At 52.4% G+C, this 18,229-nt stretch overlaps 1 protein-coding gene across 2 annotated transcripts; it reads right to left on the minus strand.

Annotated features, from left to right (window-relative positions):
- Positions 1–2,191: 2,191 nt before the first annotated feature.
- Positions 2,192–13,395, minus strand: LOC114196714 (angiotensin-converting enzyme-like protein Ace3). 2 transcript variants are annotated; one of them, XM_028087485.2, is made up of 14 exons: positions 13,239–13,395; positions 13,004–13,140; positions 12,437–12,595; positions 12,074–12,161; positions 11,732–11,875; positions 10,745–10,936; positions 10,532–10,629; positions 10,259–10,431; positions 9,717–9,940; positions 9,449–9,593; positions 7,474–7,572; positions 6,902–7,024; positions 3,121–3,305; positions 2,192–2,586 (listed from the first exon to the last, which is right to left on the minus strand). In XM_028087485.2, exons 1-14 carry the CDS (start codon positions 13,393–13,395, stop codon positions 2,192–2,194), a joined length of 2,319 nt encoding a protein of 772 aa, XP_027943286.2. The 2 variants fall into 2 exon arrangements, with proteins under 2 accessions (XP_027943286.2, XP_087883388.1); XM_088027262.1 differs by having other exon boundaries at positions 9,449–9,940; positions 13,004–13,166; positions 13,254–13,327.
- Between the last annotated feature and the right edge of the window lie 4,834 nt (positions 13,396–18,229).

Genomic DNA, 18,229 nt, shown 5'->3' on the forward strand with positions numbered 1-18,229 from the left:
TAGGGAGAGAAGGGGATCACTATTCACTGAGCATCTCGGTGGTCTTGGAGCTTTGCAGAGGGTCCAGTGAACAGTTTTGAGTCAGGCCTTGGAAAGCAAGCATTCAAATGGGGTATGCACCTTAGGCAAAGGCCAATGGTGGAATCAGTGCAAAGGGGCTGAGCTGGGGCACGGGAGAGGTGAGGTTTGGACAAAAGGGGAATTGATAAAGACCCTCAGATGCCATTTTGAACATCTAGATTTAATTGATGGACAACCAAGTTCTTAAGCAATTAGACACGAAGGAAATATGCCAGTGAAAGAAATTTTACAATGGCGGGTGAGGGAGAGAGGATGGACAAGGAGGCTCAGTGAGGTTTTTGCTGGAGTCCAGATGAGAGGCTTGGAGTCCTGGGCTGGGTATGCTTTTGCCACGCAGAGCCACAATGCCTGATGGGGGCCTGGTTGGCCACTGTGGCTGGGGAATGGGAGGGCTGCAAGTGTGGCCTCCTAAGGGGGCAGAGTTGTTCTGGCTGCCCCTTATTTGGGGGTGCAGGCTGGCTGTGGAGGAAAGGTGGGGCTGTTTCTCGTGGGCTCAGAGCAGGATGCTGAGCTCTGAGGAGGGACTTGGGCGGTGGGATACTCATTCATTCACTTTCTCATTCAAACACGGCAACAGGCCAGGCAACAAGTCTCCACCATGTTCTCTGGTCTGTGCTGGCTAAAGATATTATGCAGAGGCACACTCCTGATGATGGGTGTCCTGCCCTTACAGAGCTAACAGCTAGTAATGGGGACAAGTAAGGACATTACTACAGCACAGCAAAATCAGACCACTGACAGACACATCAAACAAGAGTGCTGTGGAGTCTGCAGTCAGAGCAGGAATTTCTTGGGTTCAGCTAGAGCTCAAGAAGACTTCTTGGAACCTGGGGCAGAGGTAGGGTCCATGGAGATCTTAGCCCAGTCCCCTCTTGTCCCCTGAACCCTTAACTTCTAGGTTCAGATCCTTAATCTAGACAGAGCCAGTCCCGTCTTTTGACCACCCTCCCACCAACTCCACATTAGCCCTAGTGCCCCGTCTCTGTGGTTACTGCTATGATGTTACTTGCCTCAAGACTTCCCTAATCTCTGACAGGTACTGATTTTAAGCCTTGGGGCCTCAGTCCAAACTCTGAGCCTACATATATTGGACGTGGCATCCCTGTGGTGGGCAGACCTGGGCTGGAAAGAAAGGGCTAGAAGGGAAAGGAGCAGAGGCCTTCTCTCTCTCTTCTCAAGCTTGTCCCTAGAGTACTTATTTCCCAAATGCCCTCCTACAGCTCTCTCCATCCCATTTGCCCCTCCCCCACTGAGCCTGGAAAGGTGCTGTTTGCCTTGTGCTCCATCCCCAGGGCAACAGGCCAGGCAGCAGGTGTGTGTGTTGAACAAGGCCATCTCTGGAGCAGAGTGGCTGGAGATGAGCTTTGTTTAAATATTAAAGAAGTCAATCATTAATCAAGCCTGGCTTGGTGCCCAGGCTACCCACTGTCTCCATTTAGGAGGGACTGGACTGGGGCAGGGAGGGCCATGGGGTAGTTTGTGAGGATACTTCCATCTCACACAGCTGACAAGCAGCTTTGGGGACTGGATTATGCAGCCCAACACAGGGTAGGCCAGAGGATCAGCAGGAAAATGTGCTGGATAGCATACAGAGCACAATGCTCACGAACTGGGCACCAATGATTTGTACAGAATGTCCAGTTCTACTTGAATACATTTTATAAGGGGACTGAAGCAGTGTCCTGTTTCTAGCCAGAGAGGACGTTTCTTGGGCACTGCAGTCCTGGCCCAGCCCCACAGTTGGGCTCCTGAAGAAAACAAGGCTGTGTGAAGAACAGTTTGGGGCATGAATTGGGGATGGGGGCTGGATTGGAGGGACACAGTCACTGGGTCACTAAAAACATGGTTCTTGAGCCCTCCCTAGGGGAGGGAGGTTGGTCTGGAACCCAGGGCATTCGTGGAATTACACAGAGTCAGTAGCCTATACACATGGCTTCACATACACGAGTTCCAGACACAGTTACAAACGCCCACGTACCCAGATCGGCCACAGCTGCACCCAATTGCAGCTGGACACTATGCATGCAAGCTGTCCCCTCCCCAGCCCCCCAGTCCTCTCTGCCTTGGCCACCCTGCTCTTGCCCTCCAGCCTCACCAGTTGTACTGGTGTCTAGTCCCAGCTCCACCATTCAGCTCTCATCCACGGAGGCTTCCTGTAGTGCTGTGTGAAAATCCGAATGGTCAGGATGATTGAGCACAGCGTCAGGATGAGGCAGAGGCCCAGCAGGATCCACTGTTTTTTGGCAACTAGGCGGGACTCCATGGCTACACCCAGGAAGGAGGCCTTGGGCTGTGTCTCAGGGGCACTGGAGTTCCGTGAACTGGTGTCCTGGGCATCGGTGTCCTGGGACAGTGACCTTTTTTCCAGGGAGTACAACCTGTGGGCCAGCAGTAGGGCCACCAGGAACATGACCAAGCTGAGGGCCAGCAACACCCACTGCCCAAATTTGGCCTGGTCAGGGTCCAGCTCCAGACTCAGAAATGTCACTTTGTCTGTGATTTTTCCTGTGGAAGACATGGGAGTCTTGTAGAGCAGGCAGAAGGAGGGAGCGAGCTCTGGGGTGCCCCACGGAAATCAGAGTACCTGACTGCCACTGGCCTCCTCCCTCAGCCTCAGGCACCTACCTTTCAAGCCATAGGTGAGGGCCTTGCCCTGGAAGGAGGGTGAGAAAGAGGAGTAGAAGGGAGAGAGGAGGATATGGGCCTAGTTAGGGCTACGTCCCCATGGTGCCCAGTGGTGGCTCCGTGCAAGGGTCAGGAGGAAAGAACCCCACCCTGTGCTCAGATGCCAACCTGGCCCGCTAGCTGAACAGTGTGCAAGGAAGCAACTGAGCCAGTGGCTGGGCCGTGGGCTGCAGTCTTGGCCAAGGCTGCATCAGGTGCAGACAGGGTCACGTAGCCACAGGGCTGTTGCTTGTTCAAGCCAGGTCATAGGTAAGCTAGGGGTTAAGGCTGGGTTGGGGTAGGGACTGGCCCGGGGCAGGCTAGGGTAGGGCTTGGGGCTGTACCAGACCTAGCACCAGGGTCAGATGATCAAACCTTCAAAGGTACAGCTGAAGTCTGGCCAGCCCAGGATCTCCCCCTGCTGCACGTTCTCGGTGACCAGCCAGTTCAGCAGGGGTTTGAAGTAGGTCATGAGGGCCTTTGTGGACACTTCAGTCTGCCCAGTTATCTTCTGCAGGACTTCTGGCCAGGGCTTGCTTGAGCCCAGCTTTAGGATATCTCTGGGAGAGTGGATACAGCTGTGAGGCTGTGTGGGACCATCAGCTGGTGCTGCTGGGAGCCCTCTGTGTGCCCCACCCTGGCCCTACAGCTTTGCTAGCCAGACTCTTCCCATAGAGCTCAGCGCCGGGGATAAAATCACGAGCTCTGAAATAAGACCGACCTGGGTTTGAATCCTGTGGGGCTTTGGGCCAGTGACTTAACCTCTCTGAGTCTCAGTGTCCATATTCATAAAATGGAGATAACAGTACTACCTCCTAGGGTTGGCGTGATGATTAAATGGACACAATGCTGGGATCATAGTAGATGGACGATAAATGTTAGCGGCTGATTATTATTACTGCCACTGTGATGATCATTATTCTCCCGGACTCAGATAGGCATAAAGTCTTGAGATGCTGTTTCCCATGAGGTGCTCTGTGTCAGTAGGAGGAGGGGCCGCTCCTTTCTGGTCTCGTGCGGAGTGTTTGGGAGGATTAGGGAGGTGGCAAGCGTGGGATGTGCTCTGTGTATTGCCTGCAGCGCTGTACTAATGTCAGGTGTCACCAAGCACACCTGGTGTTTGGTGGCAGGGGGACCAGCCTGAGGCTTGGTGGGGGCACAGAGTTTGCTGAAGCCAGGGCTCCAGGCTGCTCCCCACTAGGGCCCCCTGCCGAGGCGGTGGGGGGCATATGTTGATCCTTCTTAATCTGCGTCCCCATCTGACCAGGAGAGAGATGGGCTCTAGAGGCGCACAAGTCAGATGGTGGAGTCTAGACCAACAGGACCCAGGTTCAAGACTCAGCAGTGCTACTTATGGGCCGTATAACCTCAGGCAATCAACTCAACTCCTCTTAGCCTCAGTTTCTCCATCAGCAAAATGGGCCCCATTAATACCCACTTTTCACTGTGGTGCAGATTAAGCCAATAATGGTAGTGAAGGGGGGGGCTTGTAGCGTGTGCACACTTGTATGCATCATTTCATAAGCAATGGAGAAAGAATGAGGGGGGAAACTGAAGGTTAGGGGATCCTTGACAGAAACTGCTAGGGAAAAATGTAGTTAAGATCCGAGAGAAATGCAGGAGAAAAGTCATGAAGGCTAAAAGAAAAACAAAACAAAACCCCACAACTAACTTCAGGTAAGAGGATTTTATCAGATGCGGGGTCCTGTGAGAAAGGAAGGACCTGAGGAGAGAAAAGTTTTGACCACTGAGTCTACCCATTTAGAAATACTCCTTCAGACTCAGTGGGACAGGAGTTTGACCCAAACCCAGCCCACAGCCAACGTGGCCAGCACAGGAGACTTGCAAAGGTGGTAACTAGAATCCTCAACTCCACAGCGGCTGCAGTGGGCCCCATGGACAAGGTCAGGCCTACCATGGCTGGACGGATGAGCCAAGGGCTATGGGAACTTGGACCAAATCCACTTCAACTCTCCATTCCCAGCAGAACCAACCCAGAGCAATCACATATAGGAAGATGAGTCAAATTCTAAGATATATGAGGTAAAAGAGCAGCCAAGAATCTTGCCCTCCCCCTTCTCCTCTGCAAGCACTCACCCCGCACACACAACCTATATTCCACTCTGCTCTGTCTCATTTCTCCAAAGCTCAGGACATTCCCCTTTCTCAGAGCCCTTTCCTCTGCCCTCTGCCCAGAAGATAGCATTCAAAGTCCTAAACCTGGAAAACTTGGGGTCTTCCCTGGCATCCAGGTATCTGGATGGCAACATGTGAGGATGGGTGAGCAATGACCCGTGTTGACTGGCAGGTGCTTTGGTGCCGAGTCAGATCCTGGGAGCCTTGTGTGCCCTGGGGTAGTGGTAGGACAGGGGGTGGTGTGAATGACCGAGGTCAAATGCCCCACAAATCAAGTGGGGAAGGCTCAGAGTTAAAAGTAAGTTGATGTATAGAAAACAGATGTCTGCCATTTCTTGCACTTCTGCTTTTGGGGACAGAGATCCCTCCCTGGTCCCCAGCATGACCTCCTCTTCCTCTGCATGTTCACCAAGGCCCTTTCCTACTGCGCTAACTCCTTTCTTGTATTATGGTTATTGATTTATCTTGTGGCCCATTGCCCCCTGCTGGACACAGGGCAGGCTGATTGGCACGTGCACAAGTAAATGTTTGCTGAATAAATAAACGATGGGAGGCCAGAGACATGAATGCAGAGAGCAGAGAGGCCCCTTATGTTCCACACATTCAGCAAAGCTCAGACATGGGCAGTTGGCTATCATAAACCCTTGTAGTGTGAAAAGATGGAAAAGCAAACAGACTAGGTTGATAATCGTCATGCAAGGTGCAGCCCTCCCTGGGAGCAAAGCCAGGGGATCAGTCCTGCAACCCCATCTGGCCTGGTGGTTACTGACAAAATCCGTGGTGGAATCACACATCTGCTCATTAAATTCGCAGAGGATACTAAATTATGTGGCTATGTTAATCCTCTGGGAGACAGGAATAAAACTCAAGATGACCTTGACCAGTTAGGGAAATGGACCCACCGAAAGGGGTTGAAAATTGGTGGGGAAAAGACCATGTCAGTGGGTGAGCTCTGCATCCCAGTGGTTGGAGCACAGATCTTGGAGCCTGCTGACCCGGGTCTAACCTCACCAGACCTTTATCCCTTGATTGGTGGAAGCAACAGTGTGAATGAGAATGTGCTCTGGAGTCAGTTTGGGACTCAAAGCCTGATTTTGCCACTTGCTAGATCAGTGATGGGCAATTATATTATCTCTCTTAGCTTTAGTTTCATTATTTATGAAATGTGGCTAATCATATCCACTTTGCAAGTTATGAGCTGCTCACGTGAGACCTTGTAAGAACGCTCCTTAGAGAGCCCAGCCTCTAATAGCAAATGCTCCCTACCATCGGGTCAGCCTCCCACCCCTCCACGTTTGCTTCAGGACAAAACTACCTCCTCAGAGGCAGGAATGAAAAGGATAGCTGGGGACCAAGTGCAGGAAAAAAAGATTGGGAGTTAGGGAGTCAAAGTGGACCACACGCTGACCAGAGCATTCCAAAGGTTGGTATGAAAGCAACCTGCATCGGCCTGGGAGCTGCATCCGGGCACCCCAAAAAGAGATGGGAAGAGCGGTGTGCGCCCAAGGGTGCATCAAATGCTGCCGAGGATAGGCGAGCCCCTTGGGAGGGAAGGATGAAGGGATTCGTATGGAAGTCTGGGGGCTGAGGCCGGACTCCAGCAGTGACTTCCCATCTGGGACAGTTTATTGGCGCGCGCACGCGCGCGTGTGTGTGTGTTCGTGTGCACATGCGCACAGGTGAGTGAGGGAGGGCGTAGTAGTGAGTGTGTGCAAGTTTGTGTGTGAGTGTGTGGGTATGAGAATGACTCTGTGTGTGTGTGAGAGAGAGAGAGGGAGGGAGAGAGAGAGCTCAGGAGAGGTTAGTCTCTCTGACCACGAGGGGCTACACACAAGGAAATGGGCTTCAATTATTGTAGGAGAGACTGCAGTCTGACACAAGGAAGAACTTCCACTAAACTCTAAGGTCAATGAGGCCTGCTTGGGGTGCCTAGGGTGGCCTGGTGAAGAGAGGGGGCCAGGGGCAGGCGTCCAGCAAGGGTCAGGGAAGCTGAGAACAGATGAGGGAGGAGAGCACTCACTCCAGGAGCTTCCCAGCCATCTTGGAGTTATAGATGTCACACTGGTGTGGTGGGCCCACGTGACCCGAGGCCTTGCACAAAGCTTCGTGGAACTGGAACTGGAGCACGAGGCTGATGAAGTACCTGGGTAGAGGAACGGGAGGGCAGGCTGGGGAGCTGGTGCCAGTGGTGGAAAGTCCAGAGCCAGCAGCTCTGATGGGCAGGGGCCTGAGGGCTCTGCCAGGGCCCAGTCTTCCTGGGCGGAGACTCCTTCGGCAAGGCCCCGCCTCAGCCAGGGGCTCTCCTTCTTAGCCTTCTGAACCAACCCTTACCTTCTTCTTTCCCACCCTCCTCTTGGGGACAGTACAGATGCTTTAGAATATTCCCAACAACTCTGCCCTCCACACAGGATCTGATCTAAAAGCCCAAGTTATCCTAGGGTGGGGCCCTCCGGAGGCTGTGTGACCCAGTGGAGGAGATCTGGGGGGAACATTTGGATCTAGGGCCTTCCTGGGAATCCTCAGCCTGGTTCCCATATCCCCCAACCCCCAACTCCCAGAGCTGCTTCTGCTGGCAGGGGCCCAGACCATTACCGTATATAGGGCATGCTGGCAGAGATGTGGAACTTGGCACCGGGGTCAAAGTCGTCCTCTGTCCGAGGGACGGGGGGGCACAGGCCCTGGTACTTCAACCTGCCAGGGAGAACGGGGGGCTGGTACCATCCAGCTGAGTTCTCAAAACCTTTTCCCCTGGAAGCACTTGCATAGTTACCAAAGTGGACTTGGCAGACACAGGACACTTAATGCATTTTTATAGATTAAATAAATGAGTTGAAAACACGTGGGATTGGGAATCAGAATCAAATAGTAGCAGTAGTTAACACTGACTTCCTCTGTGGAGGAACCGTGCTAAGCTCTTCACACAAACTCACTTGACACTGTCATGGTTCTGGGGACTTGGGAGGGAATGGGCTAAGCAAGGTCTTGCTTATAATCTTAATGATGGAGACGGTTAGAGACCAATCCACAAGGTCATTTCATCTGGCAAGAAGTGCCAAGAAGAAAACAGAATAGCATCTCTGAGGCATAATGCTGTTATTATTCCCAGTTTACAGATGAGGAGACCAAAGTTTAGAGGTCAGGGAACTGGTGGGAGATCACAGAACTAGTCATTGGCAGCTCCCATTAACTTTCAGATCCCATTAACCCTCTGTGCTATGTGACTGTGGGAAAGTTACTAATTGTCACTGAGCCCTGTTGCAAAACGTCTGTAAGATGGGGGTAAAATGACCCATCTTTGGGGATGAGACAAAGTCTATGAAAAGTTCTCATTGACTATTGGCCCACTGGTCACCTCTGAACCATTCTCTGGGGTTGACAGTCAGCTGCTGGCTCTCCCAGTCGACAGAGGCTGCCTTGTTCAGGCCCAGGAACTTGCCACCTCTCTCCCTTCACCCCTGGTTTCCACCATTGGTTGCGGTGGGTGCAGTTGACCCAGGGAGGGAAAGGGCCCCTGCAGGTACACCAGATGGCTGGTGGGGGTTGCCCTTGGAGGAGTACAAGGTCAAGACCCTGCCAACCTCACCAGTAATGCTGGGGCCTGAATTTGGGGTGGGGGTAGGAGGGTGAATGGACGAAGAGAGGAACACCCAGCTTTGCCACCCTCAGTTGCCGTGTGACCATGGGCTGGTCACACATTCTTCTCCTGTGAATGACCATGAGATGTTGCACAGGTTCAAAGAAACATAAGGCCCTCGTGCAGAGCAGGCAGCCCCTTTACGGTCACCCCAAACCATGCTGTGGCTGGCAGACTCGAGCAGGTCAATCTGAGGCCTGGTGGAGATGGAGCGCCCTGGCCATGGGCATTCATTATCCCATCAGACAGCCAGTGGTCGGTGAGGAGATGCACCATGGACGCCCCTCACCCCCAAGAGTGGTGCTACCTGACTGTTGGCGGGCTCTTTCGGCGCCATTTCTGACCTTGGACATGCCTAAGGATGCTAAACCAGAGGCAGTCATGTGTGTGTGTTGGGGCGGCAGGAAAAGGGGCAGTGGGCTTGCCTCTCTCCCATGCGGATTCTTTCCACGGAAAAGAACTCAGGGCACCAAACACCCTTCTGCTAGCCCCACTGGTGGGAACTGGAAGAGAGAGGAGGAGCAGGTGGGCCTGCCCAGTGGTCAATGTTTTGTTCTTGGAGGAGCCCAGGTGCACCCTTGTGTGAGCTTCCCAGCTACCCAGGAGCAGGCAGGGCCACTGCCAGGGTCCCTAGAGGTCCCTAAGAGGTCAGCTCAGTGCTGGTGCCACATTCAGCGTGAGGCTGATCCCCTTTAGTAGAGATCCACTTTAGTAGGGACGCTGTTATCTGGTGATAGCGAACAGCCAACACTAACCCAGGGCCCCTCCCTCCCCCATGGCTGCCAGGTCACCAGCATGGGCACACCTAACTGCCCTCCCAGGAGAGGCAGCAGCATCCTATGGTGAGGGGCAGTGCCCTTAAGGCTGACCGGAAAGCCCAGCCCAGCAGGGGCGCAGGGGGCAGAGAGCCCAGGGCAGTCATCCTCTCCCCACCTGAGGTTCCACCACTCCTGGTTGTAGGCATCCTTCCGGATGGTGCCATCAAAGACCTTCCAGCGAAACAGGTCCATCAGGTAGGCGAAGGGGATGAAGGCGATCTTCTCCAGGGCAATGCCCATCAGGAAATTGACCTCCTCCTCTAAGGAAGCGGGGGCAGTCAGGAGGTGGCCCCCGGCTCTCCCTCCCTTTAGCCTTGCCCAGAGAGCCCCGGTGGCAGCCTCAGGCTCGGCTGCCCTGCTAAGGCCCTCTTGGTCCCCATCACCTGAGTCCTGGCGCTGGTGGCTGAGCAGGCCTCTGTTGAGCAGGTGCTTGTGGGAGGAGGCCGAGAGGGTGATCATCGACCCCACGGCCTCTTCAAAGGCTGGGTTGGCGCCTGCGCGGAAGATCACAGAGAGGTTCTTGTACTGCAAGAAGTACTGGATGTGGCCCATCTGGTGGAAGATGGAGAGCAGGTCTTCTATGGTCACCTCAGTGCACTTCTTTATCCTAGGGTTAAAGGGCAGGGGTCAAGGAGCATGGGGAGGCCCTGGGAGAAGGGGAGATCTCTGCATTCAGACTCCATGGAGGGATTGGGGTGGTTGGGCTGGAGACACCAGGGCCTCGGGTGCTGTCCCTTCTCACTCCGGGCCCCCCACGCCTATGTTGCCAGCTCACATCCCCCTCCGCTGTCTGGCTCCAGCCCTGCTCACACACTTCCTTGCACACCTCCTAAGACCAGCAGACAGAGGGGGAGAAAACCGAAGGGAAAAAGAGCGAGAGAGAGAGAGAGAAAGGAGGGAGGGTGGTGCTGGCGCAGGGTGAGACCTGAAGTCCTTGCCGTTGTAAAAGTCCCAGGCAGAGGCGTGGCACTCCACCTCCCGTCCATCGGCTGGCCTTTCCATCATTGATTTTTTCCAGAAGTCGGGAGGGGCAGAAAGTAGCCCCAGGGAGGTGAAGAACTTGTCCGCCTCTTCGAACATTTTGGAGGGCTTCCAGTGCTGTGGGGAAGAGGGGGTGCGTGGGGCCCTGCCCGGGGTATGGGGCAGGGAGGGGGGTGGGTGCAGCACTGGCGGGGGCAGACGGAGGCCGAGTACTAACCTGGCTTTTCATGATCTTCGTGATATCCTCAGGGGGCTTCCTTGGGAAGGGCAGGACCAGGTCTAAGATGTTGACCCAGGACTGAGCCCACATGTTCCCTGGAAGGGGGCACGCAGGGGCTCAGAGGAGGCCGGAGAGCATCCCTCCCTTTACTGGGTGCCCGCTTGGAGGCCTGCTCTGCCCACCCCACTCTGCTACCAGCTAGGGCTTTACCCAGCAGGTGAGCAGGGATGGGCCCCCTCGGGTCGATAAGCTCGGGCCCGTAGTGGCGGTGCAGAGCCCGGCGCACATAGGCGTGCAGGTTCAAGTAGAGCGGCTGCAGCTCCTGGTAAAGCTGCTCCAGATCCTGTTCTAGCGAGTCAGACTCATACTTGGACCGCCACAAGGCCCCCATGTCTTTGTAACCTAGGACAGGAGAGGGGGCTCAGAAGTACTCACCACCCACCCTTCCTTCTGCCCTGGCCTGGCAGGCAGGAGACCCAGGCACTTTCTGGGGAAGCCACCTGACCTCCCTGTCCCTCAGGGTCTTCATCTGCCAAATGGGAAATGTGCTTCCCAAGGTCACTGCTCAGATTGGATGAGATCAGGGGTGGAAAAGCACTTGGCAAAGTACACACTCCGTGCTCCTCACCGTGCCTGGTTGAATAGGACCCGGATGAGGCCCTGGTCCTCACACCCACCTCGAGCCCCACCCATCCAAGCCCTCAGACCACCCTGGCTCCTTTCAGATCCTCCCAAACACTGGCTCCTCCCATCGTGGGGTCTGGGACGCTCTTTTACTTCTTGCTTGCCTTCTTTCAGGCCTTGGGGAAGTGTCTCGAGGCCTCCCCTTCCCCTTCTCTCTCGGTACTTGTCCAGAGATGTGTGTTTGCACGAATCTTGTCTGTCCCCCAGACCGTAGGCCCTACCTAGAAGAGCGGACACCTTCTCTATGTTTTCACCTACAAATCCTTAGAAACTCTCCAGGGCCTGGCACACAGTAGGTGCTCAAGCAATGTCTGTAGACCAATGGTGAATGAAACACCTCTGCTTCCCCCGGCCGCAGGTCTCAGGGGCCCCATCTCCAGGTCCTACTACTGCCCTTACCCTCTGACCCTCTGCAGACTCTGCTTAGCCCTTCCCACTGCTGCCTGTGCCCCATGCCATCTGCACAGACTGGGCTGGCCCGGGAGGGCGGCGGCGGGGGCGGGGGGGCCTCACCGTTGAGCTTTGCAGCCTTGTTGCTGAGCTGCACGTAGCGCTCAAAGGTAATGCGAAGCTGACGACCCACAGCGTCCCGCCAGCCCTGCCAGGCCCACAGCAGCTCCTTCTGGTCCCGGGAGGTGGCCATGACTTCTTGGAGGTCTACGCCCAGAAAAAGGAGCCAAGGTGGGCCCCCTCCCACTCCTGCCTGCCTCCTGCCCTCACCTGCAGACCCTCCCCCACCAACAAGTGAGTGCAATTGGGGCAGGGAGGACAATTGTAGTGGGGGGGGGTCGGCTTGTGGAAGGGGCTGATGCTGGAGACTCTGGGGTTGGATGGGGGCAGGGCTTTGGTGCTCACCAGGCTCCAGGGGCAGGCAGGGTCCCTCACTCAGGCACACCTGCGCCATGCTGTATGTCGTCTCCATGTAGGCCAGAAGCTTGTTGTACTGGGGGGGGGCAGGTGTCACCTAGAGCAGGCCTGCACCCTTGTGCCCACCCCCAACACAAGCCCCACCAGCTGGGAGGGGCAGGCCTGTCTAAGGCATCTTCCCACCAGCCTCTGTTTCTCTCCTCTCCCCAGAGGAAGCTCTAGCCCTGCCTGCCAACCTCCCTCCTGCCCAGGCAGCCTGGCTTCCCCCCAATCCCCGCCCCGATCAGCCCAGCCCACCCACCCCTGGGGTGGGGAGCATGTGCCTGGAGACCTGGGGGCTCCGTCCATCACCTCCCGGAGCTCGTCCTGGGGCAGGGCCGCCTTGCCTATGTTCTGCAGCTTACTCAGCATGCGCTTCATGGCCACATCGTGGAACCTGGAGGTCTTAAACAGGCGGGCCCGGGTGCCAAAGTACAGCATGTGCTGGGACCTCTCTGAGTCCTTGTGCAGCTGGAATGAGGGTCACCATACTTATCATGGGGACTTAGGGAGGGAGGAAGGGCCCCACATTGAACTCCAGGGTCACAGTCCTTCCAACCTCCTCCCAAAACCTACTTTAAGGGTTCACAATCTCTGGAAATTTGCTAAGAGGGAGAAGGGAAGGAGCCTGGGTCCTTAAAAGCAAGGAGGTAATATTTACGAGGGGAAAGAAACAAGAGATTCTTGCCCAGACTGCTTCCGGGGCCAGCAAGAGGCCCAGAGCTTGCAGCCTGCTTTGACATGTACTTTGGGGATTCCCTCCTTCCTCTAGCTCTGGACAGGGGCAGAAAATATGGTTCCCCCATTTCCTCCCACCCCCCCACCAGATCCCTGAGAAGAGCAAGGGGAGAAGGGGCTGGAGTTGAGGTGGTACCACACCATCTCCTCCCGATTTTTCTTGGTGATGTTGGTGGCATAGTTCCAGGTGGCCTCCATGAACTCGTTCCACACAACCTGGGTGGTATGCTCATAAAACTGCAGGAACGCCTTTGCCACGGTCTCATTGTAGAACTCGTCTGCGGAGAAGGAGGTGGGCATCATGCTGTCCTGGGAGGGGTCTGCCCCTGACTGGTCCCCTTGTCTGGTCCCAGGTTCCTTCAGGTCCCAGCCCCACCTAAGTTCTGATCACCCTCGGTCCTGAGCCATGGCAAGAGCTGCCCATAACAGAAGAGGACAAATACAGAAGGTCCATGGCAAGTCCATCTTGTGTCCATGGCCAAGAGAACAGCAGAGCTGGGTGAGGCTATGGACCAATTGCGGTTTAGCTCCATATTGTGACATCAGGGGCTGAAGGGTTTGCCATGGAATGTCAGAACTGGAAAACCCCCACCCATCTTCTGGTCCAGCTGTTCCCATTTTACAGGTGAGGAGACTGAGGTCAAGCCACATGACCTGGTTCACACAGCTAGTTAGTGGCAGAACCAAGAAGAGAACCCAGGCTCTTGATTTTTAGGCCAAAGCTTATTTTGGTCCAATTGGTCACTTTTCCTTGGCGTTGGAACCACCCTTGGACCTTGGCCAGGGATTGATGACACCCTGCCCTCCACAGGCTGGCATCACCTCTGAGAAGGTGGGTAGGATGATGGAGGAATGGATGAGTAGATGGATAGATGCATGGAAGTGACATCCCTGGGTCTCTGGAATCTGGAAACACAGGTGTCTCTCCCTGTTCTTCTGACTTGACCTCTTATGTTCTCATTTTTGGCCTTCTTCTCTCTTACGGGGTGTGTAATCATTCCTAGGGCAATGCAGGACCCTTCCTCCCTTCCCCTTGTCCTTATATCTGTTTCCCCAGGGATAGCCAGACACTAGGAGTTTGCAGGCAGGAGGAAGCACAGGAGGCAGAGGGCTGCAGGGAACGTGTGGCTGGCACCTTCCATTCAAGACGCATGTCCCTGAGTACCCGAGCCTGGTTTGAACACCAGCTGGCAGGACCCCAGCTCTCTGCCAGGCTTGGTGACTCCCCACTAGCCTGACACACTTAGTCTGGGGGAGATGAGCCCATCTACCTCACCTTGGGATTTCTTCCTCAGATTCACTTTCCTCCACACTCACACGCCCTCCACCATGTGTTCCTTTCACTCTCCCTGCTCGGCCCAGGTGCACCCACATCCTGCCAGACGCTTCACCTCTTCACATGAGCTGACATCCCCTAGAGAAACCGACCAAATAACCCTCCAGATATGATGCCATGATCAAAATTATTTAAAACACAAAGAAAGAAAAAGATCAGTGACACTTTTGGTTAAGCTGCCAACTGAGTTCTGCTTCAAGTATATAGACATGCTTGATAAAATATAGTATTTTGTTGTCGTTAACAATAGTCATCATGCTCTACCTTACATTTCCCAGGACTTATTTGTCTTATAACCAGCAGCTTATGCCTTTTGCCCACCTTCACCCATTTTGTCGGCCCTCCCACCCCCGCTTCTGGCAACGACTAATCTGTTCTCTGTGTCTATGAGCTCAGTTTTTTGTTCAAATGTATACCACATGTATATGCAAATGTATACCATATGTATACCTTTTCATAATCCATTCACCTGTCATTAGACACTTAGGTTGTTTCCATGTCTTGGTTATTGTAAATTGTGTTGCAATGAACATGGGAGTGCAGATATCTTTTCAAGACAGCGATTTCATTTTTTTTCTAAGATTTTATTTATTTGTCAGAGAGAGAGAGAAAGAGAGAAAGCACAAGCAGGGGGAGCTGCAGGTGGAGGGAGAGGGGGAAGCAGACTCCCCGCTGGGCAGGGAGCCTGATGTGGGACTTGATCTCGGGACTCTGGGATCATGACCTGAGCCGAAGGCAGACGCTTAACCGACTGAGCCACCCAGGTGTCCCACGATTTCATTTTCTTTGTATAAATACCCAGGGTGAAGTTGCTGGGTCATATAGTAGTTCTGTTTTTGACTTTTTGAGAAACCTCCATACCGTTTTCTTTTTTTTTTTTTAAGATTTTATTTATTCACTTGAGACACAGAGATACAGAGAGAGAGAGAGAGAGCATGAGCAGGGAGAGAGCCAGAGGGAGAGGGAGAAGCAGGCTCCCCGCTGAGCCAGGAACCTGATGCGGGCCTCGATCCCAGGACCCTGGGATCCTGACCTGAGCCGAAGGCAGACGCTTAACCATCTGAGCCACCCAGGCGCCCCATCCATTACTGTTTTCTACGGTGGCTGCCAATTTATATTCCCACCAACAGTGCACAAGAGTTCCCTTTTCCCCACATCCTTGCCAGCACCTGTTATTTCTTGTCTTTTTGATAACGGCCATTCTACCAGGCATGAGGTGCTCTCTAATTGTGGTTTGGAGCCCGGCTAGCTCAGTCGGTAGAGCATGAGACTCTTAATTGTGGTTTTGATTTGCATTTTCCTGATGATTAGTGCTGTTGGGCACCATTTCATGTACCTGTTGGCCATCTGTATGTCATCTTTGGAAAAATGTCTGTCCAGTTCCTCTGCTCATTTTTTAATTGGTATGTTTGTTTGTTTTGGAGTTCTTTATATATTTTGGTTATTAATCCCTTATCAGATATGTAATTTGCAAATATTTGCTCCCATTCTGTAGGTTGCCTTTTCATTTTGTTGATGATTGACTTTGCTGTCTAAGAGCTTTCTAGTCTGATGTCATCCCACCTGTTGATTTTTACTTTTGTTGTCTTTGTTTTTGGTGTCAAATCCAAAAAATCCTTGCCAAGACCAATGTCTAGGAGCTCACCCCCTATATTTTCTCCTAGAAGTTCTATGCCTTTTGGCTTTATGTTCATGTCTTTAATCCATTTTCAGTTGATTTTTGGTATGGTGTAAGATAGGGGTCCAGTTTCATTCTTCCACATATGGCTGTCCAGCTTCCCCAACACCATTTATTGAAGAAACTATCCTTTCCCCATGGCATATTCTTGGCTTTTTTGTCATAAATATATTGACCATATATGGGTGGGTTTATTTCTGGGCTCTCTATTCTGTTCCATTGATCTCTGTGTCTGTTTTTATGCTGATACCATACTGTTTTGATTTCGATGACTTTGGAACATAGTTTGAAGATAGGAAGTGTGATGCCTCCAGCTTTATTCTTCTTTCTCAAGATTGCTTTGGCTATTTGGGGTTAAAAAATAGTGCTTTTTTAAAAAAATTTTATTCATTTATTTGGGGGAGAGAGAGAGAGCAAGCACAGAGGTAGAGAAGGAGAAGCAGACTTCCCAATGAGCAGAGAGCCTGATGTGGGTCTTGATCCCAGGACCCTGAGATCACGACCTGAGCCAAGGGCAGACGCCTAACCGACTGAGCCACCCAGGTGTCCCAAAATAGGGCTTTTTAGAATGCAAAATACAGAGCTGAGATGGAAAGCAAGAAAGGGAACTCTTCAGATGCTGGGGAGACAAAGAGAGCTCATGCAACAGTGAGTGGGGGCCCATGTGGGAAATCAGAGTATGTCCATGCCCAAAGTGCTTCAGCATGGCTGCCTGTATGGGGAGAGCTGATCCTCCATCAAGCTGGGAGCCAGCAGATGGCTTCCTTTCTAAGGGGGTCCTGCAAGAAGCAGCCATAAATTTGACCCTGGGGACATCCTCACAACACATGCACTTGCCGTGCACATGGGACCCTGCAGAAGAATGTTCCCACTGAAAACGGCTCATAGGTCAAGGTGACCAAGTACAAGAGAAAGTGCGTGCCATGAGGGTCAGTAATGATCACCGGTCCCCTCTGAGCGCTTTTCCAGGTGTTAGGGACCCTTTGAGAGCTTTTAGTATATGAATCCTCATAAAAAATATATGAGGTACATACTGTGATCAACACTCCCACTTTATAGATGAGGAAACAGAGGCACAGAGAGGCTGAGGAACTTGCTCACAATCACACAGCTGGCAAGTAGTGGAGGTGGGACTCAAATCCGCATGGGCTGGCTCCAGAGCCTGTGCTAAATGACAGACACACCTGAGGAAGGATGGGTCTTGGAGCAATCTGAAAGCGATTTAAAATGTAGATCTTTACACCATATGGAAAGAGTAAATGAAACTGGATTAAAGACCTAAGCATAAGAGCTAAGATCCTGAAACTCTTGGAAGAGATCATTTGGGAAAACCTTCCCGACATTCGATTTGGCAGTGCTATCTTGGATAGGATACCAAACGCACAGACAACAATGACAACGGAAACCACACTGGACTTCACCAATTTTAAAAACCTTTGCACATCAAAGGACACTAACAACAGAGCACAAAGGCAACCCACAGAATGAGAGAAAGTGTTCGTAAATCACATATCTGGTAAGTGATTAATATCTGGAATATATAAAGAACTCCCAAACTCGGCAATGAAAAAAAAAAAAACTCAATTCAGAGGGGGGCAAAGGACTTAAATAGGCATCTCTCTAAAGAGGAGATATAAACAGATAATAAGCACTTGAAAACTGCTCAGTATCATTAATTATTAGGGAAATGCAAATCAAAACCATGAGATATCTCTAGGATGATTGTTACCAAACCACCCAGAGAACCTCATCTGTTGGTCAACACGTGGAAAACCTGGAAGCCTTGTGCAGCTGGGGATATAAAATAGTGCGGCCACCGTGAAAAACAGAATGGCGGTTCCTCAAAAAATTATAGGATTACCATGAGATCGAGCAATTCCAATCTGGGGCCCGTATTCAAAAGAATTGGAAGCAGGGTCTAGAGCAGATACGGTGGTGATGGTTGCAGGGCAGTATGAATGTACTCAATGCCACTGAACTGCATGCTTAAAGATGGTTAAAATGGTATATTGTATGGTATGTACATTTTACCACAACTTAAAAAAAAAATACAGATCTTGAAGTCATAAAAAAAAAAAAAAAGAATAGAATCCATGAAGCAAGAATGGGCTTTTGTGAACACACAGGAGATTTGAAAGAGAGATGTGAAAATGAAAAATACAGTTTTTAAATTAGAACAACAAAAATCCCTATGGACAGGTGAAGCAGCAGACTGAAATGTGAAGACACGACTGGGGAGTCTCCCGGACCGCAGGATAGAGAAAGAGACGAGAACTATGAGCAAGGATTTAGGAGACACAGAGGGCAACATAGAAAGCCCTGAGCAGTATCTGGTAGGAGACCCCGAAGAGGA

This window comes from Eumetopias jubatus, unplaced genomic scaffold, assembly GCF_037043125.1.
Source record: "Eumetopias jubatus isolate StellerSeaLion01/CBP00866 unplaced genomic scaffold, mEumJub1_p1.0 scaffold_10, whole genome shotgun sequence".
NCBI classification, from domain to species: domain Eukaryota; kingdom Metazoa; phylum Chordata; class Mammalia; order Carnivora; family Otariidae; genus Eumetopias; species Eumetopias jubatus.